Below are 20,389 nucleotides of genomic sequence, written 5' to 3' on the forward strand. Positions count from 1 at the left end.
GTCGTTCTGAACTCTGCCCAGCCTTTTATTAGAATTGATAGCGCATCAACCAGTGAGTGGAGACCATTGCTTGTGAGTGGAGACCATTGCTAGTGAGTGGAGACCATTGCTAGTGAGTGGAGACCATTGCTAGTGAGTGGAGATCATTGCTACTGAGTGGAGATCAATACTAGTGAGTGGAGACAATTGCTAGTGAGTGGAGACTATTGCTAGTGAGTGGAGATCAATGCTAGTAAGTGGAGACCATTGCTAGTGTGTGGAGATCATTGCTAGTGAGTGGAGACCATTGCTAGTGAGTGGAGACCATTGCTAGTGAGTGGAGACCATTGCTAGTGAGTGGAGACCATTGCTAGTGAGTGGAGACCATTGCTAGTGAGTGGAGACCATTGCCATTGAGTGGAGACCATTGCTAGTGAGAGGAGACCATTGCTAGTGAGTGGAGACCATTGCTAGTGAGTGGAGACCATTGCTAGTGAGTGGGGACCATTGCTAGTGAGTGGAGATCAATGCTAGTGAGTGGAGACCATTGCTAGTGAGTGGAGATCAATGCTAGTGAGTGGAGACCATTGCTGGTGAGTGGAGACCATTGCTGGTGATTGGAGATCAATGCTAGTGAGTGGAGACCATTGCTGGTGAGTGGAGACCATTGCCAGTGAGTGGAGACCAATGCTAGTGAGTGGAGACCATTGCTAGTGAGTGGAGATCAATGCTAGTGAGTGGAGACCATTGCTGGTGAGTGGAGACCATTGCTGGTGGGTGGAGATCAATGCTAGTGAGTGGAGACCATTGCTGGTGAGTGGGGACCATTATTGGAGAGTGGAGACCATTATTGGAGAGTGGAGACCATTATTGGAGCGTGGAGACCATTATTGGAGAGTGGAGACCATTATTGGAGAGTGGAGACCATTATTGGAGAGTGGAGATCATTATTGGAGAGTGGAGACCATTATTGGAGCGTGGAGACCATTATTGGAGAGTGGTGGCCATTATTGGAGAGTGGAGACCATTATTGGAGAGTGGAGACCATTATTGGAGAGTGGAGACCATTATTGGAGCGTGGAGACCATTATTGGAGAGTGGAGGCCATTGCTAGTGAGTGGAGACCATTATTGGAGCGTGGAGACCATTATTGGAGAGTGGAGACCATTGCTAGTGAGTGGAAACCATTGCTCATGAGTGGAGACCATTATTGGAAAGTGGAGACCATTATTGGAGAGTGGAGACCATTGCTAGTGAGTGGAAACCATTGCTCATGAGTGGAGACCATTATTGGAAAGTGGAGACCATTATTGGAGAGTGGAGACCATTGCTAGTGAGTGCAGTGCCTCTCCTAGGAGATTGTCTGTCTGGTTCGTGGAGTGGATGAGAGGTGGGGGTGGTCTTTGTGTGTATGAGTTGCTCCATGAAGTATGGGGCAGGCTTGATGGGCCAGATGGCCTTTTCCTGTCTTTTGGTTTCGTATGCTTCCACTGTGGGGCAAAGCAAAACAACCAATCAGAAAGGTTGAACGTGAGCCTACAATTAGTCACTAGACACTTAGAAGTGTCATTATATAGATGGGTACTAAGGGAGAGCTGCGCTGTCAGAGTTGCCGTTTTTCAAATTAGACATTAAACCAAGGCCCCTTCTGCCCTCTCAGGTGGACTTAAAAGATCTCGTGGCACTTTCCAAAGAGAAGGGGAGTTTTCCCCCTGGTGTCCTGGACAATATTAATCCCTCAATTAACATCAATAAAACAGGTTATCTGGTCATTATCACATTGCTGTTTGTGGGAGCTTGCTGTGCGCAAATTGGCTGGCGCGTTTCCCACACTACAACAGTGACCACACTTCAAACAGTACTTCATTGGCTGTAAAGCGCTTTGGGACGTCCTGAGGTTGTGGAAGGTGCTATATAAAGGCAAATCCATCTTTCTTCCAAGCAGCCTGACCAAAGCCTTTACAAAGTAAGGAGAGTATTTTTTTGTTTTCTATTTAATTGTCCTGGCCTAACACCTTATTGTTTCTGCTTTATAGCTTATCGAATTCATGTCAATCGGAGCACAGTAGAAATACTCCACTGTTTGAATGATGGCTATCGAATACAGGTCCGAGGGAAAACAGAGTTGAAGGTGAGGAAGATGATTTCTCAACGAGTTACAGTACTTGCAAACTCTGTGCATTTGTGGTCCGTTTGTGTGTTACCCTGGAATTATCCTGTACACAAATCATAAGATCATCATAAGATCATACAACCATAAGAAATAGGAGCAGGAGTCGGCCATACGGCCCCTCGAGCCTGCTCCGCCATTCAATAAGATCATGGCTGATCTTGGACCTCAACTCCACTTTCCCATCTGATTCCCATATCCCTCGATTCCCTTAGATTCCAAAAATCTATCGATCTCTGCCTTGAATATACTCAACGACTGAGCATCCACAGCCCTCTGGGGTATCTTACATGTTTCACTGGATCACCTCTCATTCTTCTAAACTCCAGAGAGTATAGGCCCATTCTACTCAATCTCTCCTCATACTGAATTTGGATGATCAGCCATGATCTCATTAAATGGTGGAACAGGCTCGAGGGGCCGAATGGCCTACTCCTGCTCCTATCTTCTATGTATCTATGTAGAGCATTCCAAAGGTTCACAACCCTCTGAGTGAAGAAATTCCTCCTCATCTCAGTCTTAAATGGCCGACCCCTTATCCTGAGACTATGCCCCCTAGTTCTAGACACTCCAGCCAGGGGAAGCAACCTCTCAGCATCTACCCTGTCAATCCCCCTCAGAATCTTGCATGTTTCACTGGATCACCTCTCATTCTTCTAAACTCCAGAGAGTATAGGCCCATTCTAATCAATCTCTCCTCATTGGGCAATCCCTCTCACCCCAGGAATCAATCTATTAAACCTTCGTTACACCCCCTCTAAGGCAACGTCCTCAGGTACGGAGACCGAAACTGTGCGCAGTACTCCAGGTGAGGTCTCACCAAATCCCTGTACAATTACAGCAAGACTTCCTTACTCTTGTACTCCAACCCCCTTGCAATAAAGACCAACATATAGGGAACTCTCGTTTAAACGGCACCTAAATATCCGGAATTCTCTAATAACCGGCAAAATTCATACTCCGAAAACAACACCTCAATAACCGGCAATGTTGCTGAGTCCGAGTCCGAGTCTCCTGCGGTGGCCGAGTTAGTCAGTGGTTAGTCAGGGGTAGTTCTCCAAACTGCCACTACTCGGCTTCTTGGCGCTGTCGGAAGTCTCTTCCGATCCGAACACCTCAATAACCGGAAATGTTGCCGAGTCCGAGTCCATTTAACACAACATTCTGTAGGTGAGTACCCAATTATACTGCACATTTCTTGATTTTTTAAATTTTTGTTTGTTAAAAATAGCCTCGGTAGAAATACCTCTCCGTTATCCGGAATTTTTAATCAATCGGCAACATCCCGGTCCCGTCGGTGCCGGAGACGAAAGAGTTTCCTGTACCATTTGCCTTCCTAATTGCTTGCTGTACCTACGTGTTAACTTTCTGTGTTTGGTGTACAAGTACACCCAAATCCCTCTGAACACCAACATTTAATATTTTCTCACCATCCCTCTTTGGCTCAGTGTCAATTTCTGTCTGATTACACTCCTGTGAAATGCCTTGGGGTGTTTCTCGATGTTAAAGGTGCTATTTAAATGCAACTTGCTTTTGTAGTAGCGCTCGCATGTGAAACGTCCATTACTGATATTTGTTCATCTGTTTATTGGGCGATCTTCGTATGTCTATCCTTGTGCTAATATTAACATCCAGGGGAAAATATGGACCCTTGTTCTTCATATTTCAGGGCAAAGGCATAGAGGAAACCTATTGGCTTGTAGGAAAAGACAACTTTACTGCCCCTTTACCTGGCCCTCCAGCAATCAAAGCAGGGTAAGGACTTCTCATCAATAGGGTAAGAGATAACTATCTATAAGGAAGGCCATTGTGAAAAGCCGGATATCGTATTGTTCCAACATGAACCCAGCAGATCGTTGGGTGTTGAGGAGTTTCTGACTGAGGACACTTTCAACCTTGAGGTCCTTCTCCCATCCATCCAAAGGCTCAGAGTCCTGTCTCGATGGCAGTCTTTCGTTTTTTGGTTTCACTGATTTTTCTTAAAGCCAGATGCTCCTGATTTCATTGGATGTCACGGAGACAAGGTGGGGGTGGGGGGGCGATTTTAACCCGCCTCGCTCAGCAGAAACCTGGCGGGCAGGCGGGCGGTTAAAATCGCCCCTGGCTCTCACCTGTCCGAAAGCCGCCATCCATCGCAACAGCTGCAATTTTAACCTGCTCTCCTGGGCAGTCAGCAAGGACTCGGGACCGGAGCCAACAGGGTCCTTCTTTACACATGCATGTTGATATCATTGAGACCCGACTGTAATTGTAACTCAGGCCTGAGTGGGGAATCCACCTGGAGTTAAACAATTTTGCTCTCCTGTTGAAAATAAAGGGAGCAACCATTGTGCATTTGGACATTACTCTCGTCCTGGGCCTTTGGAGGGTGGAGGCGGGGAGAGGAACTCTCGTCCTGTTAGTCAATGGGAGCACGTGATGGAGATGAAGGTTAATGAAAGAGAAAAATTATTCTGTTGTGTTGGTCGCGGGCTTGTCATAGAGTCATAGAATCATAGAAAGTTACAGCACGGAAGGAGGCCACCGAGGTTAGGCTGACTGGCCTGTAATTACTTGGTCTATCCTTTTCTCCCTTTTTAAACAAGGGTACCACATTAGCAGTCCTCCAGTCCTCCGGCACCACACCTGAAGCCAGAGAGGATTGAAAAATGATGGTCAGGGCCTCTGCTTCGCTTCGCTTCGCTTAACAGCCTGGGATACATTTCATCTGGGCCTGGGGATTTATCCACTTTTAAAGCTGCTAAACCCCTTAATACTTCCTCTCTCACTATGTTTATTTCATCTAATATATCACACTCCTCCTCCCTGATAGCAATGTCTGCTTCGCCCCTCTCCTTTGTGAAAATAGACGCAAAGTATTCATTAAGAACCCTACCGATGTCTCCCGCCTCCACACACAGATTACCCTCATGATCTCTAATAGGCCCTACCCTTTCTTTAGTTATCCTCTTACTCTTAATATATTATTGTTTGGGCTGCAGCCTTCAGTTAAAAAGACAGTTAGATGCATCTCTGAAAAGATATGGTGCGAAGGCAGGTGGGGCAGTTAATCCCTGGAAAGGGGCCAGGTTTGTTGGGTCTATTGCCTTTAACTGTTCCTAAAACATACTTAACACTGTCATCAATAAAGTTGACCAGGCAATGGCTGAGCTGACAAGACAGCACTGTGGGGCAATTGCGATGTCACCATGGTGTGATAAAACTGGTGGGACACTGATTCCATTCATCGAGTCAATCCCTGGGCCGAGTGCAGCCTATGTGGTGGTGGCGGGGTTTGGAAGGGATAGGGAGAGGGGTTAGTGTTAATTCAGATCAAACAGAGAACTAGTTAAAAATAATAAATTGAAGCCCGTCGTTAGAAGGAGATGAAAAGTCCAGTCCAACCTTGATGTTGTGGTTGGTCCAGCGACCATCAGAGTTTCGGCCAATGATGGTGTTACTGGTGCCATGCTAATGATGTCACCGTGCCCTATTTGGGTAAATATGGTGCAGCAGGTAGGTGGATAAACCTACAACACATAGCAAGGGTATTTTTATTTCAGTGCAAAAGAAACAATTTATTACAGATTCAACTTTGTACATTACACTATGTGCCTTGTACTTCACACTATGTGCCTTATATTTTACACTATGTGTCTTATACTTTACGTGCCTTATACTTTACGCTGCACTATCGGGGTGATCTTCTGATTCCATACTTCCAGCAGGAAAGCCGCACTTGTAGAGAGCGCATGTATTGGAGTTCGAGCTTCAACACTGACCTGAGATCCTGTAAGCACGGTTAGCTGCTGGAAGTGTTGGGTCACGGACTTAGAGCGGATGTGCCTTGTGCCCCTTGCTGCCTGGAGTTTCACACCCACTGGCTGTGACTGCGTAATGTAGGGAACGCGGCAGCCAATTTGCGCACAGCAAGCTCTCACAAACCGCAAACCATGTCCACCTTGTGGAAAGTAAAACCAGGGAGGGGGTGTGTATGACGGACATCTGATCCGCAACCTTCAGTTTGTAGCACCCTTGCCTTAGAGGAGTGTGGATTCAAGTCTCGGTCCAAAGACATGAGCACATAATCTAGGCTGACACTCCAGTGCAATAATGAGGGAGTGCTGCACTGTCGGAGGTGCCATCTTTCGGATGAGACATTAAACCGAGGCCCCGTCTGCCCTCTCGGGTGGATGTAAAATATCCCATGGCACTATTTCGAACAAGAGCAGGGGAGTTCTCCCCGGTGTCCTGGTCCAATATTTATCCCTCAATCAATCTCACATAAGAACATAAGAAATAGGGGCAGGAGTAGGCCATACGGCCCCTCGAGCCTGCTCCGCCATTCAATGAGATCATGGCTGATCATTGACCTCAACTCCACTTTCCCGCCCGATCCCCATATCCCTTGATTCCCCGAGAGTCCAAAAATCAGCCTGAGAGATAATCACAAAAACAGATGATCTGGTCATTATCACGTTGCTGTTTGTGGGAGCTTGCTGTGCGCAAATTGGCTGCCGCGTTTCCTACATTACAACAGCGACCACACTTCAAAAGTACTTAATTGGCTGTAAAGCGCTTTGGGACATCCTGAGGCTGTGAAAAGGCGCTATAGAAATGCAAGACTTCCTTTCCTTCCTTCCTATGTTAAACTCACATGTCTAATGGGATCCCCATAAATGGGACCAACTGCAAAAGAGTCACACAGCTGTTCAACTATCTTTCACAGAGTGAATGGTCACGGTTTGCAGCTGGATGAGATTGGAGAGGACAGAAGGTTAAGAGCAGAGCAGCTCCTTGCCGTGAAGGAGTAACGGAGGTAGTGTGGTGCGTGTGTAGCATTATGTACCTTGGGTTGTTTTCTTCGTTCCCCTTTGAATGGTTTGTGCCGTATTTTTCTTTCCCTCTGGCCGTGACGTGATGTTTTAAGTAGTTATCGTGATTGGGGGGGGCTTCCTTGGTTGGCTTAGTATCATTTCTCTTTGTTTCATGTGCCATGTGAAATGGATGCTTTGCAGTCACGTGTAATGTCCAAGACTGGGACATCTCTCAAGAGGGCTGCATTGTCTTGCAAAAATAACCATCACCATGAAAATTCCACGGAAGCCCAGAGTTCAGGCACCTGTAGAGATGACCATAAGAATTAGGAGCAGGAGTCGGCCATTCGGCCCCTCGAGCATGCTCCGGCATTCCATAAGATCACGGCTGATCTTCGACCTCAACTCCACTTTCCCACCCGATCTCCATAACCCTTGACTCCCTTAATATCCAAAACTTAGGTAGACCGTGACATTACTGTGCGGTGTCTCAAACGTTCTGAAGCTTACAGCAGATCCCACCACTGCTGTCATGTTGCAAGGAAGGATATACTTGCCATAGAGGGAGTGCAACGAAGGTTCACGAGATTGATTCCTGGGATGGCGGGACTGTCGTATGAGAAGAGATTGAGTAAATTAGGCCTGTATTCTCTTGAATTCAGAAGAATGAGAGGGGATCTCATTGAAGCATACAAAATTATTGCAGGGCTTGATAGGGTGGATGCTGGGAGAATGTTTCCCTTGGCTGGGGAGTCTAGAACCAGGGGCCACAGCCTCAGGATAAAGGGTAGGCCATTCAGGACTGAGATGAGAAGAAATTTCTTCACACAGAGGGTGGTGAATCTTTGGAATTCTTTACCAGAGGGCTGTGGAGGCTCAGTCATTGGGTACATTCAAAACAGAAGTTGATAGATTTCTGACTAGTAAAGGCATCAAGGGATATGGCGATAGGGCCGGTGAATGGAGTTGAGGCAGATGATCAGCCATGATCTCATTGAATGGTGGAGCAGGCTCGAAGGGGCCAAATGGCCTACTCCTGCTCCTATTTCTTATGTTCTTAATAAACCTCCCCTACAGATATGGTCTGCCTGTTGAGATTTTTGACTTGCAGGGATTTTATTCGCAGGACGATGCGGCCCCTGAGGGCATGTCCCAGATGTGAAAGGGAGCAGCGCTTTGGAGTTACGATTCTAACACACTCTCTCAATGTGTCTACTGTCTAAAGGAAGGAAGCTCACCCATTATTTTGCAGGACGTTTACTCCGCTTATGGATGAGGACTCGTAGCGACGCACTTAAAAGGTTTGGCGCACGGTATTGTAACACATGCACAAAAAGAACATCGTCAACCAGTAAGGGCTCCGTTTCTGGATCACTTCATATTATTAGAGGTCCAACATGCACTGCTTGCAAACTTCAGGATATTGTGATAATTATGGGAATCCTACAAATCGAATACGCTAGTTGTTCAATCATAGCAGTAAGGCCACTGACTCCCCCCTCACCGCCCACCCATTGGTGCCTCTGAGGGCAATGACCATTGCAAGCTCAGCATTGCCTCCATCAGGTATTGGTCAATTCTGAAACGCCTTCTTGCATTGCATTTATCCCACTATGACTTTGCCTGTGAGGAACTCCTTGCCATAAGAGGTATTGTCCTTTGTCTAGAGGTGTGTGTTGAAAGGTGCTTGGCAGCGTATTGCTTGAGAGGCCATGATCATGGTTTGGCAACACAGAAAGTGGCTGCTACCCAGACCCCCTCAGTCAGATGAACAATGATATCTTTTTGGCCCCTCATTGACTATAGAGCGCTTTAGGAGGTCCTCAGCTTGTGAAAGGCTATAGAAATATAGCTGTGGCTCAGTGCCTCTGAGTCATGAAGGTTGTGGGTTCAAGTCCCACTGCAGAGACTTGAGCACAGAAATCTAGGCTGACACGCCCAGTGCAGTGCTGAGGGGGTGCTGCACTGTTGGAGGTGCCGTCTTTTGGATGAGACGTTAAACCGTCTGCCATCCCAGGTGGGTGTAAATGATCCCACGGCACTATTTCGAAGAAGAGCAGGGGAGTTCTCCCCGGTGTCCTGCGGCCAATATTTATCCCTCAACCAACATCACTAAAAACAGACGATCTGGTCATTATCACATTGCTGTTTGTGGGAGCTTGCTGTGCGCAAATTGGCTGCCGCGTTTCCCACATTACAGCAGTGACTACACTTCAAAAGTACTTCATTGGCTGTAAAGCACTTTGGAGCGTTCGGGGTCGTGAAAGGTGCTATAGAAATGCAAGTCTTTCTTATTCTTTATTACTTTTACAACTGAGAAGCTGCCAAGGCTGAAATCAGACGCTGGCCCTGTGGGGAATTGGAGGTGAAGACCTGAATCCCGTCACTTCATGGGTCAGCACTGCAGCACCTCCCAAACCCGCGACCTCTACCCCCTAGAAGGACAAAGGCAGCAGACGCATGGGAACACCACCACCTCCAAGTTCCCCTCCAAGTCACACACCATCCGGACTTGGAAATATATCGGCCATTCCTTCATCGTCGCTGGGTCAAAATCCTGGAACTCCCTCCCTAACAGCACTGTGGGAGTACCTTCACCGCATGGACTGCAGCGGTTCAAGAAGGCGGCTCACCACCACCTTCTCAGGGGCGACTGGGGATGGGCAATAACAGCGATGCCCACATCAAAAAAACGAATAATAAAAAGCATGGTACCACTGAGTGCCCTACAGTAAGATATTGGTTAGCACTGCGGCACTCCAGAAAAAGCCCCCTCTACACTCCCTTGAGTATAGAAGGGTGACCTGATCGAGGTGTTTAAAATGTTAAAAGGATTCAATAGGATAGATACAGTGAAATTATTTCCTCTAGTGGGGGAATCAAGAATGAGGGGCCATCATCTTAAAATTAGAGCCAGGGCATTTAGAAGGGAAATCGGGAAGTATTTTTTCACACAAAGGGTAGTAGAATCTGGAACTCTGTCCCCCAGAAGGCTGTGGATGTTGGGGGTCAATTGGAGCTTCCAAGACTGAGATTGATAGATTTTTATTAGGTAAGGGCATCAAGGGATAAGGAGCAAAGGCTCCATATGGAGTTAGGTCGCAGATCAGCCTTGATCTCACTGAATGGCGGAGCAGGCTCAAGGGTCGTATGTCCTGATAATAATAGGGTAATATTGTGAGCTTTGTCCAAAGGAATGTACATCAGGAATTTGGGTGCGGAGGATAGACAGCACAAATGATTTTGCATTCTTTGAAATTAATGGATGGTAAATTGCTTGGTCCATGAATCAGAGGCACTGCCCTCTGCTCCTGAGTTCCCAATATTTATTCCCTTTGCAAAAATTTGTTCAGTTATCCCTAATATCTGTTAATAGTGCAACAACTAATGATGTCATCATAGGATCATGGAATAGTACAGCGCAGTAGGAGGCCATTCGGCCCATCGTGCCTGTGCCGGTTGCATGTTGGTCACCAGAAGCAAAAAGGTTTGTGCCCAGAAGATGACACCATGCCAGATCTGATCCTGTCCTCATAGGATAGGACCTCACACTTTAGAGAGAACGCGAACGCGTCTGCCATATTTAATGAAAATATCTTTTTTTTCTAACGTTCTTCCTAAAGGTATTGCGATACAAGCTAAAAGTTGCTCGCAGGTTCTCTCACGCTTTTCCCAAGTGACATTTTCAGTCTAGAATGTTAACTTGGACTGTAGAAGGTAGCACCACACTCAAAGCTCTCCAAACTAAACGTGGGGGAATGGGCAATTTCCAGCAACGATTATTGGACAGTGATCGGGAACAGGAGCCCTGGATGATTTTTTTCCCCATTCTCTAGGCCCGGGGCAATAAGACTAAATGATCTTGCCTTTACAGCCACTCCGGCTGAAATCAGCCAACTCACCACGCACTGGGAATTGAACTTGCAGCCTTCCTGCTCTGCACGGCTCATTACGACACACTGGGTGGTCTCGTCATGCATTGAACAATTGGGGCAAATCAGTGAACATGGAGACCAGTTATTGATCACTTGTCACACTGTTTTTTTCCCACCCAATTTGTATACAGAAAAAATACTTGTGTTCTGTTACTGGGAGTTTGTGGAACTTTTATAACACAGGAGGGGGGCCTCGGAAGCATAAAGATTGAGAACCCCTGCTTTAAGACACTCCTTAATACCTACCTTTTTGACTAAGCTTTTGGTCATCTGTCCTAATACCTCCTTATGTGGCTCGGTGTCATATTGTGTTTGATAACGTTCCAGTGAAGCGCCTTGGGCTGTTTTACTACATTAAAGGTGCTATATAAATGCAAGTTGATGTTGTCGTTGTTGTTTGGCTATGGCATGTTAACAGAGCTGAGATTCAGCGCTCTTCTCTTGCCTTGGGTTGGTCTCCATTGGGAGAATGGTGGTGCGGCTATCCCAGCATGCATGCAGGATGAGGACCAGCTCCATTACCTCAGCCAGCGGCAATCTTACCTCTCGAGTCCAACAGGTTATGGGTTTGAGCTCTCATGGCAGGGACTTGACTACATAATCTAGGCTGGAATTTCAGGGAAGCACTGAGGGTGAGCTACACTGCCAGAAGTACCATCTTTTAGATGAGATGTTAAACCTGCCTACAAAATCTGAAATAAAAACAGAAAATGCTGGAAATACTCAGCAGGTCAGACAGCATCTGTGGAGAGAGAAACAGAGTTAACGTTTCAGGTCGATGACCCTTCATCAGAACTGGAAAAAGTTAGAGATGTGACAGGCTTTAAGCAGGTGCAGAGACAGGGAAAGGGGGGAGGAGAGGAAAGAACAAACGGGAAGGTCTGTGATAGGGTTGAAGGCAGGAGAGATTAAATGACAAATGGTATGATAGTACAGAGCAAAAGGAGATGGTAATGGGACAAGCAAAGAAAGAAAAGATGGGTCAAAAAAAAGGAAGTGCAACGAGACCTGGGAGTCCTTGTGCACCAGTCGCTGAAGGTAAGCATGCAGGTGCAGCAGGCGGTTAAGAAGGCAAATGGTATGTTGGCCTTCTTAGCGAGAGGATTTGAGTACAGGAGCAAGGATGTCTTGCTGCAGTTGTACAGGGCCTTGGTGAGACCACACCTTGAGTATTGTGTGCAGTTTTGGTCGCCTTATCTGAGGAAGGATGTACTTGTCATGGAGGGAGTGCAGCGAAGATTCACCAGACTGATACCTGGGATGGCAGGAATGACATATGAAGAGAGATTGGGTCGATTGGGCTTGTATTCGCTAGAGTTTAGAAGAATGAGAGGGGATCTCATTGAAACTTATAAAATTCTAACAGGACTGGACAGGCTAGATGCAGGAAGGATGTTCCTGATGGTGGGGGAGTCCAGAACCAGGGGTCACAGTCTAAGGATAAGGGGTAAGCCATTTAGGACTGAGATGAGGAGGAATTTCTTCACCCAGAGAGTGGTGAACCTGTGGAATTCTCTACCACACAAGGCAGTTGAGGCCAATTCATTAAATATATTCAAGAAGGAGTTAGATATATTTCTTAAGGCTAAAGGGATCATGGGATATGGGGAGAAGGCAGGGACAGGGTACTGAATTTGGATGATCAGCCATGATCGCATTGAATGGCGGAGCAGGCTCGAGGGGCCGAATGGCCTACTCCTGCTCCTACCTTCTATGTTTCTATGTTTCTATGTCTAGAAGAGGTGTAAATGGGGATGGCAGAATCATCAACAGCTGCCATCAGAAAAAATGGGGGCCGAGGTTATAGTCTGAAATTGTTGAACTCGATGTTGCGTCCAGAAGTCTGTAAAGTGCCTAATTGAAAGATGAGGTGCTGTTCCTCGAGCTTACGTTGAGCTTCGTTGGAACAGGGCAGGAGACCGAGTTCGGAGAGGTCAGAGTGGGAGTGGGGCGGATAATTAAAGTGACAGGTGACCGGAAGCTCGGGGTCACGCTTACGGTCTTTTCCCATCACCTGGAATGAATCCAACACTAAACTCTCAAAAGCATCAATGGGAATTACTCCAAACGTTTGTGTTTCACCTTTATTGAATGCAACATAAGCTGTGGCTCAAGTTGACTCCACGTTTTCTAGCTAAAGAAAGAACTTGAATTTATATAGTGCCTTTCATGTCCTTAGGACATCTCACAGAGCCCCACAGCCAATTAACTACTTTTGAAGTTTAGCCACTGTGGTTTTTGTAGTCAAATGTGGCTCCTGATTTTCACACAGTAAGATTCCACAAACAGCAAATGAGACGACTGGCCGGTTTTGGTAGCGTTGGTTGTGGTATAAATGTTGGCCAGGTCACCCGGAGGCATCACTGCTCCTCTTCGAATAGAGCATGGGGTCCTTTACATCCATGTCTGCTTCATCTCCTAAACCCCCGACCTCCACCATCTAGAAGGACAAGGGCAGCAGGTGCGTGGGAAACACCGCCACCTCCAAGTTCCCCTCTGCTGGGAGGCTGTTTCTCCCCTGGCTGGAGAGTCTAGAAAGCAGGGGGGAAAAATTCGGTATTGCCCCGTTTGGGGCACCATTATCGGCCGTGCGCAAAGTTTAGTGCCTGGTGCTAATTATCGCCTCCGACAGCAAACTTGGCTTTTATCGCCCCTGGAGGTGATTGGAGCGCTAAATCAGGCGCTTCACACCTGTCTTAAGACGCAAAGGCCGAGGAGTGAGGCGCTACCTCAGAGCGTTGGTGAAGCAAGGAAGGGCAAATCAAAATAAACCTGCAAAGTGCTGCTCAGTACTCAAAACTCCTTCACACAGCGTTGAATCTCTCCAGAAGTCTCTCTCTCTCTCTCTCTCAGACTTCGTGGTGCAAAAATGTCACCGACAAAAAAAGGCAGGAAGCGGTCGCCTTTAAATAGCGCTCCCCCAGTCCCTTTCTGACAGCATAACGCTCCCCTCAACCTGTCGTTGCTAGCGGCAGGCGGTAAGGCAGGGAGCGCCACTCAATATCCGGTCCGGGGCGCTACCGGGGTGTTGCGCACTCGACTGACGTCACAATCTGCCGGTGCAGGAGATCGTGGCGGTAGTGTTTAGCGCCGCCGCAAAATGTCTAGTTAATTTCGTGAGCGACGCAAACATCGCCGCGCCCGGGCGCTAGCTGCTTTGCACCCCATTAGCGCCCTCTTAAGGCGCTAACGGGAGGCGCAAACAACTGAATTTTCCCCCCCCAGGGGGCACAGTCTCAGAATAAGGGGTCAGCCATTTAGGACTGGGATGAGGAGAAACTCCCTCTCTCAAAGGGTTGTGAATCTTGGGAATTCTCTGCTCCAGAGGGCTGTGAATGCTGAGTTGTTGAGTATATTCAAGACAAAGATCGATAGATTTTTGGATACTAAGGGAATCGAGGGATACGGGGATAGTGTGGGAAAGTGGAGATGAGGTAGAAGATCAGCTATGATCTTATTAAATGGCGGAGCAGGTTTGAAGCACCGAGAGGCCTACTCCTGCTCTCATTTCTTATGTTCTTAACTAGGGATGGGCACTATATGCTGGCCTTGCCAACAATGTCCAGGAGGATGAATTTAAAAAAAACTTCAACAAACAGGTGGAGTGTCCGTTTAATGTCACATCCAAACGACACTGGCAATGTAGCAGTTTCTTGGCACTGCATTGAAGTTGAAGGTGGAAGGGCGGGCAGAGGGTGGTGATCTCGTATCGGGCATGCAGACGATGTGACCCGTCCATCGGAGCTGATCGAGCATGGTCAAAGCTCCGATGCTGGGGATGTTGGCCTGAGTGAGAACACTGACATTGGTGTGCCTATCCTGCCAATGGATTTGCAGGATCTTGTGGAGGCAGCATTGGTGGTATCTCGCCAGTGCTTTGAGGTGCCTGCTTTGAGATACGAGACTCCCAAAGCAAGCGCTCTACTTGGAGCTCCGACACGGCAAGAGAGCCCCAGGTGGACAGAGGAAACGCTTCAAGGACACCCTCAAAGCCTCCTTGAAAAAGTGCAACATCCCCACCGACACCTGGGAATCCCTGTCCCAAGACCGCACAAAGTGGAGGAGAAGCATCCGGGAAGGCGCCGAACACCTCGAGTCTCTTCGCCGGGAGCAAGTGGAAGCCAAGCGCAGGCAGCGCAAGGAGTGCATGTCAACCCAAGCACCCCACCCACCCGCCCCTTCAACCACCGTCTGCCCCACCTGTGACAGAGACTGTAGGTTCCGCATTGGACTCATCAGTCACCTGAGAACTCATTTTTATTGTGGAAGCAAGTCATCCTCGGTTCTGAGGGACTGCCTAAGAAGAAGAAGAGGGTTTTGGGGGTCACAGCTTGAATTATGCGCTCATGTCCTGGAGTGGAGCTTGAAGCTTGAATCTTTTGACTCAATAAAAGTAGATTACGAGAGAGCTTTCTGATAATAGACAGCACACCAATGTGGTGTCCCCAAATGCATAAAATAATAATTGGCATGAGAAAGATGGACTCAAAAGTAGTAACAGTATCGGAGCTGAAAGAACAACAATTTATATTTACAGAGCAACCTTAACGTAGGAAAACGCCCCAAGGCGCTTCACAGGAGCGTTATCAGACAGAAATTGGACACGAGTCTCATAAGGGGATATTAGAGCGGTTGACCCAATGCTTGGTCAAAGAGATAGGTTTTAAAGAGCGTCTTAAAGGAGGAAAGAGGGAGAGGTGGAGAGGCGGAGTGGTTTGGGGGGGAATTCCGGAGCTTGGGGTCCAGGCAGCTGAAGAAACAGGCCACCAATGGTGGGGCGAAGGAAGTGGAGGAACGCCAAAGTTGGAGGAACGCAGAGTTCAAGGAGGGTTGTAGGGTTGGAGGAGGTTACAGAGATAGGGAGGGGCGAGGTCATAGAAGGATATGGACAGAAGGATGAGAATTTAAAAATTGAGGCGTTGGTGGACCAGGAGCTAAATAAACCATGAAAGGTGAAGAAACTTGTATATTCTCTGGTCTCCCAATATAGTACTGAGCTCATTAAAATCAAACTTGCCGAATGTAATGATGTACGTGGATCCCAGGTTAAGTCTACGCTGCAACCACTTTACCTTTGCAACCAAAACTTCACACCTTCTTTTGCTTGCCAAGTTAGTTTGCTTTATAAGAAAGTTTGAAAGCTTTTGGCCTCGCCAGATCACTGATGCAACTGTAACATTGCATCAACTTTGTATTCTTTCCAGTCCGAAAGTTGCCTCCAAGTAGCTCCATTTCTTCTTGTGTGCCAAACAATTTTTTTTCTTTTCCTTCAACCGCTCTCTTCGGTGTTGACAGTCTGTCCGGGATATCTGGGGAGATTCTTGTAACATCTCTCTCACTCTCCAGGACAGAGCACAAGGAAAAGCCCGTTGGCTGATGAGTGATTCTTTTCTCAACTCTAGCCTCCTTCTCTCTCTCTACACTGTTTTATGAAATGCTACTAGGGTCCTTGCTCCTCTGAAATTTCCTCTCTCGCTCATCCTCAGCTCCAAAGATGCGGTAGTACACATTCTTCCTCCTCGTCACTGTGTTGAAACCAAGACTCATCTATTACTTTAACATGGTTTTCTTTTCCCCTTCAGGACCTCAAAGGTAAAATTCCTTAACTCCTAGAGCTTTCCCTTCTTCTTAAATAGTTTGAAACCAGAGCTTGGTGTCGCCTTCTTGATTTACCTCATCTTCTCTCCTACACTTTTCGACGTCGGTGACCTCCTGATCTATTGGCCTTGACCCTTCATCTAGCTATTTCATAACCAAAAGAAAAAAATCGCTGTCCAGAATGTCAGCCGTGGCTCCGTCAGTGGGTAATGTTCTCGCCTCCTGAGGTAGAGGGTCGTGGGTTCATAGTCCTGCTCCAGAGACTTGCGTGCAAAATCCAGGTCGACACTCCAGTGCAGTACCGAGGGAGTGTAGCACTATCGGAGGTGCCATCTTTCGGATGAGACGTTAAGTTGAGGTCCCGTCTGCCCTCTGAGGCAGATGTAAAAGATCCCACAGCACTATTTCGAAGACTAGCAGGGGAGTGTCCTTGTCAATATTTATTCCTCAATCAACATCAATGTAACAGCTATTCTGGTCCATTCTTACCACATTGCTGTTTGGGTGCAAATTGGTTGCCACGATTCCGATATTGCAACAGTGACTACACTTCAAAAGTACTTAATTGGTTGTAAAGCGCTTTGGGACGTCCTGAGGTTGTAAAAGGCGCTATAGAAATGCAAGTTCTTTTTTTTTATGATGCTCTCCACTGCAATATCCGTTATTTGCATCGATGTCAGGATCATAAACCAGTGACCAAATAGTGGGCTAAAGTCAATGGTCCTATCTCCCTAAATGATGGTCCTTTGCCCATTATTTGCTTCATAGACTGTAGATCATGCCTTCAATATAATATACAGAGAATGCTGGAAATACTCAGCAGGTCAGGCTGCATCTGTGGAGAGAGAAACAGAGTTAACGTTTCAGGTCGAGGACCTTTCATCAGAACTGGAAAAAGTTAGAGATGCAACAGGTTTTAAGCAAGTACGGAGGCAGGGAAAGGGGGGAGGGGAGGAAAGAACAAAGGGGAAGGTCTGTGATAAGGTGGAAGACAGGAGAGATTAAGAGACAAAAGGGATGATGGTGAAAGGCAAAAGGAGATGGTAATGGACAAGTAAAGAAACAACAGATGGATCTAGAGGAGGTGTAAATGGCATCAGCAGAACCATTACCAGCACCTGCTGTCCAAAAAAATGGGGGCAGTAGTTATGGTCTGAAATTGTTGAACTCGTTGTTGAGTCTGGGATGCTGTAAAGTGCCTAATTGAAAGATGAGTAGGAGTGGGGCGGAGAATTAAAATGGCAAGGAACCGAAAGCTCAGGGTCATGCTTGTGGACTGAATGGAGGTGTTCCGCAAAGCGGTCACCCAATCTGCGTTTGGACTCCCCAGTGTAGAGGAGACCGCATCGTGAGCAGCGAATACAGTGTACTAGATTGCAAGAAGTACAATTAAATCGCTGTTTCACCTGGAAGGGGTGTTTGGGGCCCTGGACAGTGGGAAGGGAGGAGGTCAAAGGGCAGGTGTTGCATCTCCTGCGCTTGCACGGGAAGGTGCCGGGCGAAGGGGAAGGGGTGTTGGGGGTGATAGAGGAGTGGACTAGGGTGTCGCAGAGGGAGCGGTCCCTTCGGAATTCTGAAAGGGGTGGGGAGGGAAAGATATATTTGGTGGTGGAAATGGCAGAGGATGATCGATTGAATGAAGAGGCTGGTGGGGTGGAAGGTGAGGACAAGGGGAACCCTATCGTGGTTCTAGGAGACAGGGGAAGGGGTGAGGGCAGAAGTGCGGGAAATGGGACGGACACGGTCGAGGGCCCTGTCAACCACGGCGGTGGGGAATCCTCGGTTGAGGAAAAAGGAAGAAATATCGGAAGCACTAGTATGGAAGGTGGCATCGTCAGATCAGAGGCGACTGCCACTTCTCTTCCAGGAATGCCAACTTTGTTTCCCTCTCAGCACAGATGCTGCCTGACCTGCTGAGTATTTCTAGCATTTTCTGTTTTTATTTCAGATTTCCAGCATCAGCAGTATGTCCCTCAATATAATAGCGGGTGACATGAATCAGTCATTCATGAAAGAAAGACTTATGAAATAATACTGAGCAGCCTGCGGGTGGCGCTGTCCAGGGAGGATATAAATACTCGGGCACGGGTCCAGCTTGCGCAGGACATTCTTAACAGGAACTAGTGAAGTACACAACTAGACCGCCATGTTGTAAAACAGTTGATTAAAGCTTTGTTTAACGCTTAGACCAAGTGCCTAGTAGTTTTCTTACGTCAGCGGGGTTTTCTGATTTTCTTTTCTTGTCCCCTCAATTTTTTTTCGCAGGGAAGACTGGCAGAAGACGGTGACAGAAGAAATTAAGACAATGTTCAAGAAAGTAAACCGCATGGCTGACAAACACAGGGCATGACGGAGGAGAGCGCGATGATAAAGTGAGAGCAATACCTGGTGGAGTCACCTTCACTGTCAAAGCCAAGGGCTTTTTTTTGAAGAAGCTAAGATGAATCCCTCGGAAGCTCGTTGCTTTAATGAGATTAAAGTAGATCTGTTTAATTCTGTTCTTCGCAGCGCAGCAGAACGGAAGACTTCTCGTTAAAGGGTGAATCACGCGGCCCTTAACACTGCTCCACCACCCAGAATGGTGGCTGCTTGGGAGAGGCTTGACCTGCTAAGTGGGTTTCAGGACTGGTTAGCGACCGGACTCCACTCTAGTTCCTCATGGATTTCCCCCGTTCCCAATCTTTATGCTTTTTTCCAGCTTTAAGTTCCTTACTCTTGGAGGTTTGCTAATTGCTATGTGACTGTGGCCGTTGAACAGTGGCGTCTGTCGCTTTGTTTGATACAATGAAGAGAAGAGGACAAAATTGGCCAACCGCCCAGGTCTACCAAAGGTTCAGCTGTGTATTCTTCCACCATGTACGGCAGTAGTAGCACGGAGAAACATTAAGCCGGGCCCACGATGAAACCGCCTTGTAGCATACGGCCCGTACAATGGAGGATCTTCCCTCCCCCCAGCCCCTCCTACCCTTTACTGCCCTAAGGATGAATCCTCAGCAACATTCATGCATGCTCCTTTTTAGCCACTTGAGCACAAAAGCTGAGCAACCGGACGGTCGTAACGCAACACCGAGGGTTCTGTTGTCAAGGCAACCGCGTCCAAATCTGCCGGCAAGGCTGTGTGAGAGCTGGTTTGCCGAATGGCACTGTGACTTGAGGTGCACGGCCATACTGCGCCAGGGCGCGCTAGGACGCAGGCACCTCAAGTCCATGACTCCCACCACCCCCCCTCCTCCCCACCCTCCGCGTTGGTGATTTTCTGATCGAGGCAAGTTGGGGGGTTGTGGGAGATGGCGAGATGTCCAATGGGAGGGAGGGAGGGGGTGGGGAGTGAGACCTTTCCCAGTAGAGGGAGGGTAAATCGGGGAGTGGGCTAACCTTGGTCCCGTCCTGTGCACCTGCCGTTGGCACTTTCAGGTTGTGGTATTGGCGAGGCAGGCCTGGGGGTGGATGGAGGGGAAGGGAGAGGGTGGGAGTGTGGAGAGATTGTCTAGACGCCTTCCCACTTCAGGAATGGTGCCTAGCATGAGAGGACCTGCTAAAGGAAGGAGGGAAAATGAGATAAGAAAGAAAAATATATGTATATATTTTTAGTGAATAAAGTACCACCCAGTGGGTGAGTTTAGAATACCTTCTACGAGCTTATATTATTTGTTTATGAAGCACATGTACATTTGGAGGCCAACCTCACCTTATGTCAGAGCTTAATGGGTTGTAGAGTGGCTTGAATCTGGAACAAGAATCCAGCGTCAGCTGTGGCTCAGTGGGCAGCACTCTCTCGCCTCTGAGTCAGAAGGTTGTGGGTTCAGAGTCCCACCCTAGAGACTTGAGCACAAAAATCTAGGCTGACACTCCCAGTGCAATGCTGAGGGAGTGCTGCACTGTCAGAGGTGCCGCCTTTTGGATGAGACGTC

At 47.7% G+C, this 20,389-nt stretch overlaps 1 protein-coding gene across 6 annotated transcripts in view; it reads left to right on the forward strand.

Moving 5' to 3' along the window:
* gucy2f (guanylate cyclase 2F, retinal) overlaps positions 1-20,110 on the forward strand; it is a 104,692-nt gene extending 84,582 nt beyond the window's left edge. For 2 of the 6 annotated variants that reach the window (XM_085999684.1, XM_085999689.1), the window contains exons 17-19: positions 2,016-2,110; positions 3,819-3,904; positions 18,744-20,110. In XM_085999684.1, coding sequence (XP_085855810.1) covers positions 2,016-2,110; positions 3,819-3,904; positions 18,744-18,828 — 266 coding nt within the window. In that variant the 3' untranslated portion in view covers positions 18,829-20,110. Of the gene's footprint in view, positions 1-2,015; positions 2,111-3,784; positions 3,905-6,857; positions 6,956-18,743 lie in introns of those variants that run through there. The other 4 variants (XM_085999686.1, XM_085999687.1, XM_085999685.1 and 1 more) reach the window with 4 other exon arrangements.
* The last annotated feature ends 279 nt before the right edge of the window (positions 20,111-20,389 follow it).

Source organism: Somniosus microcephalus, chromosome 10 (genome assembly GCF_052327205.1).
Source record: "Somniosus microcephalus isolate GS21.2 chromosome 10, FLI_Smic_1.0, whole genome shotgun sequence".
In the NCBI taxonomy this organism is placed as follows: Eukaryota; Metazoa; Chordata; class Chondrichthyes; order Squaliformes; family Somniosidae; genus Somniosus; species Somniosus microcephalus.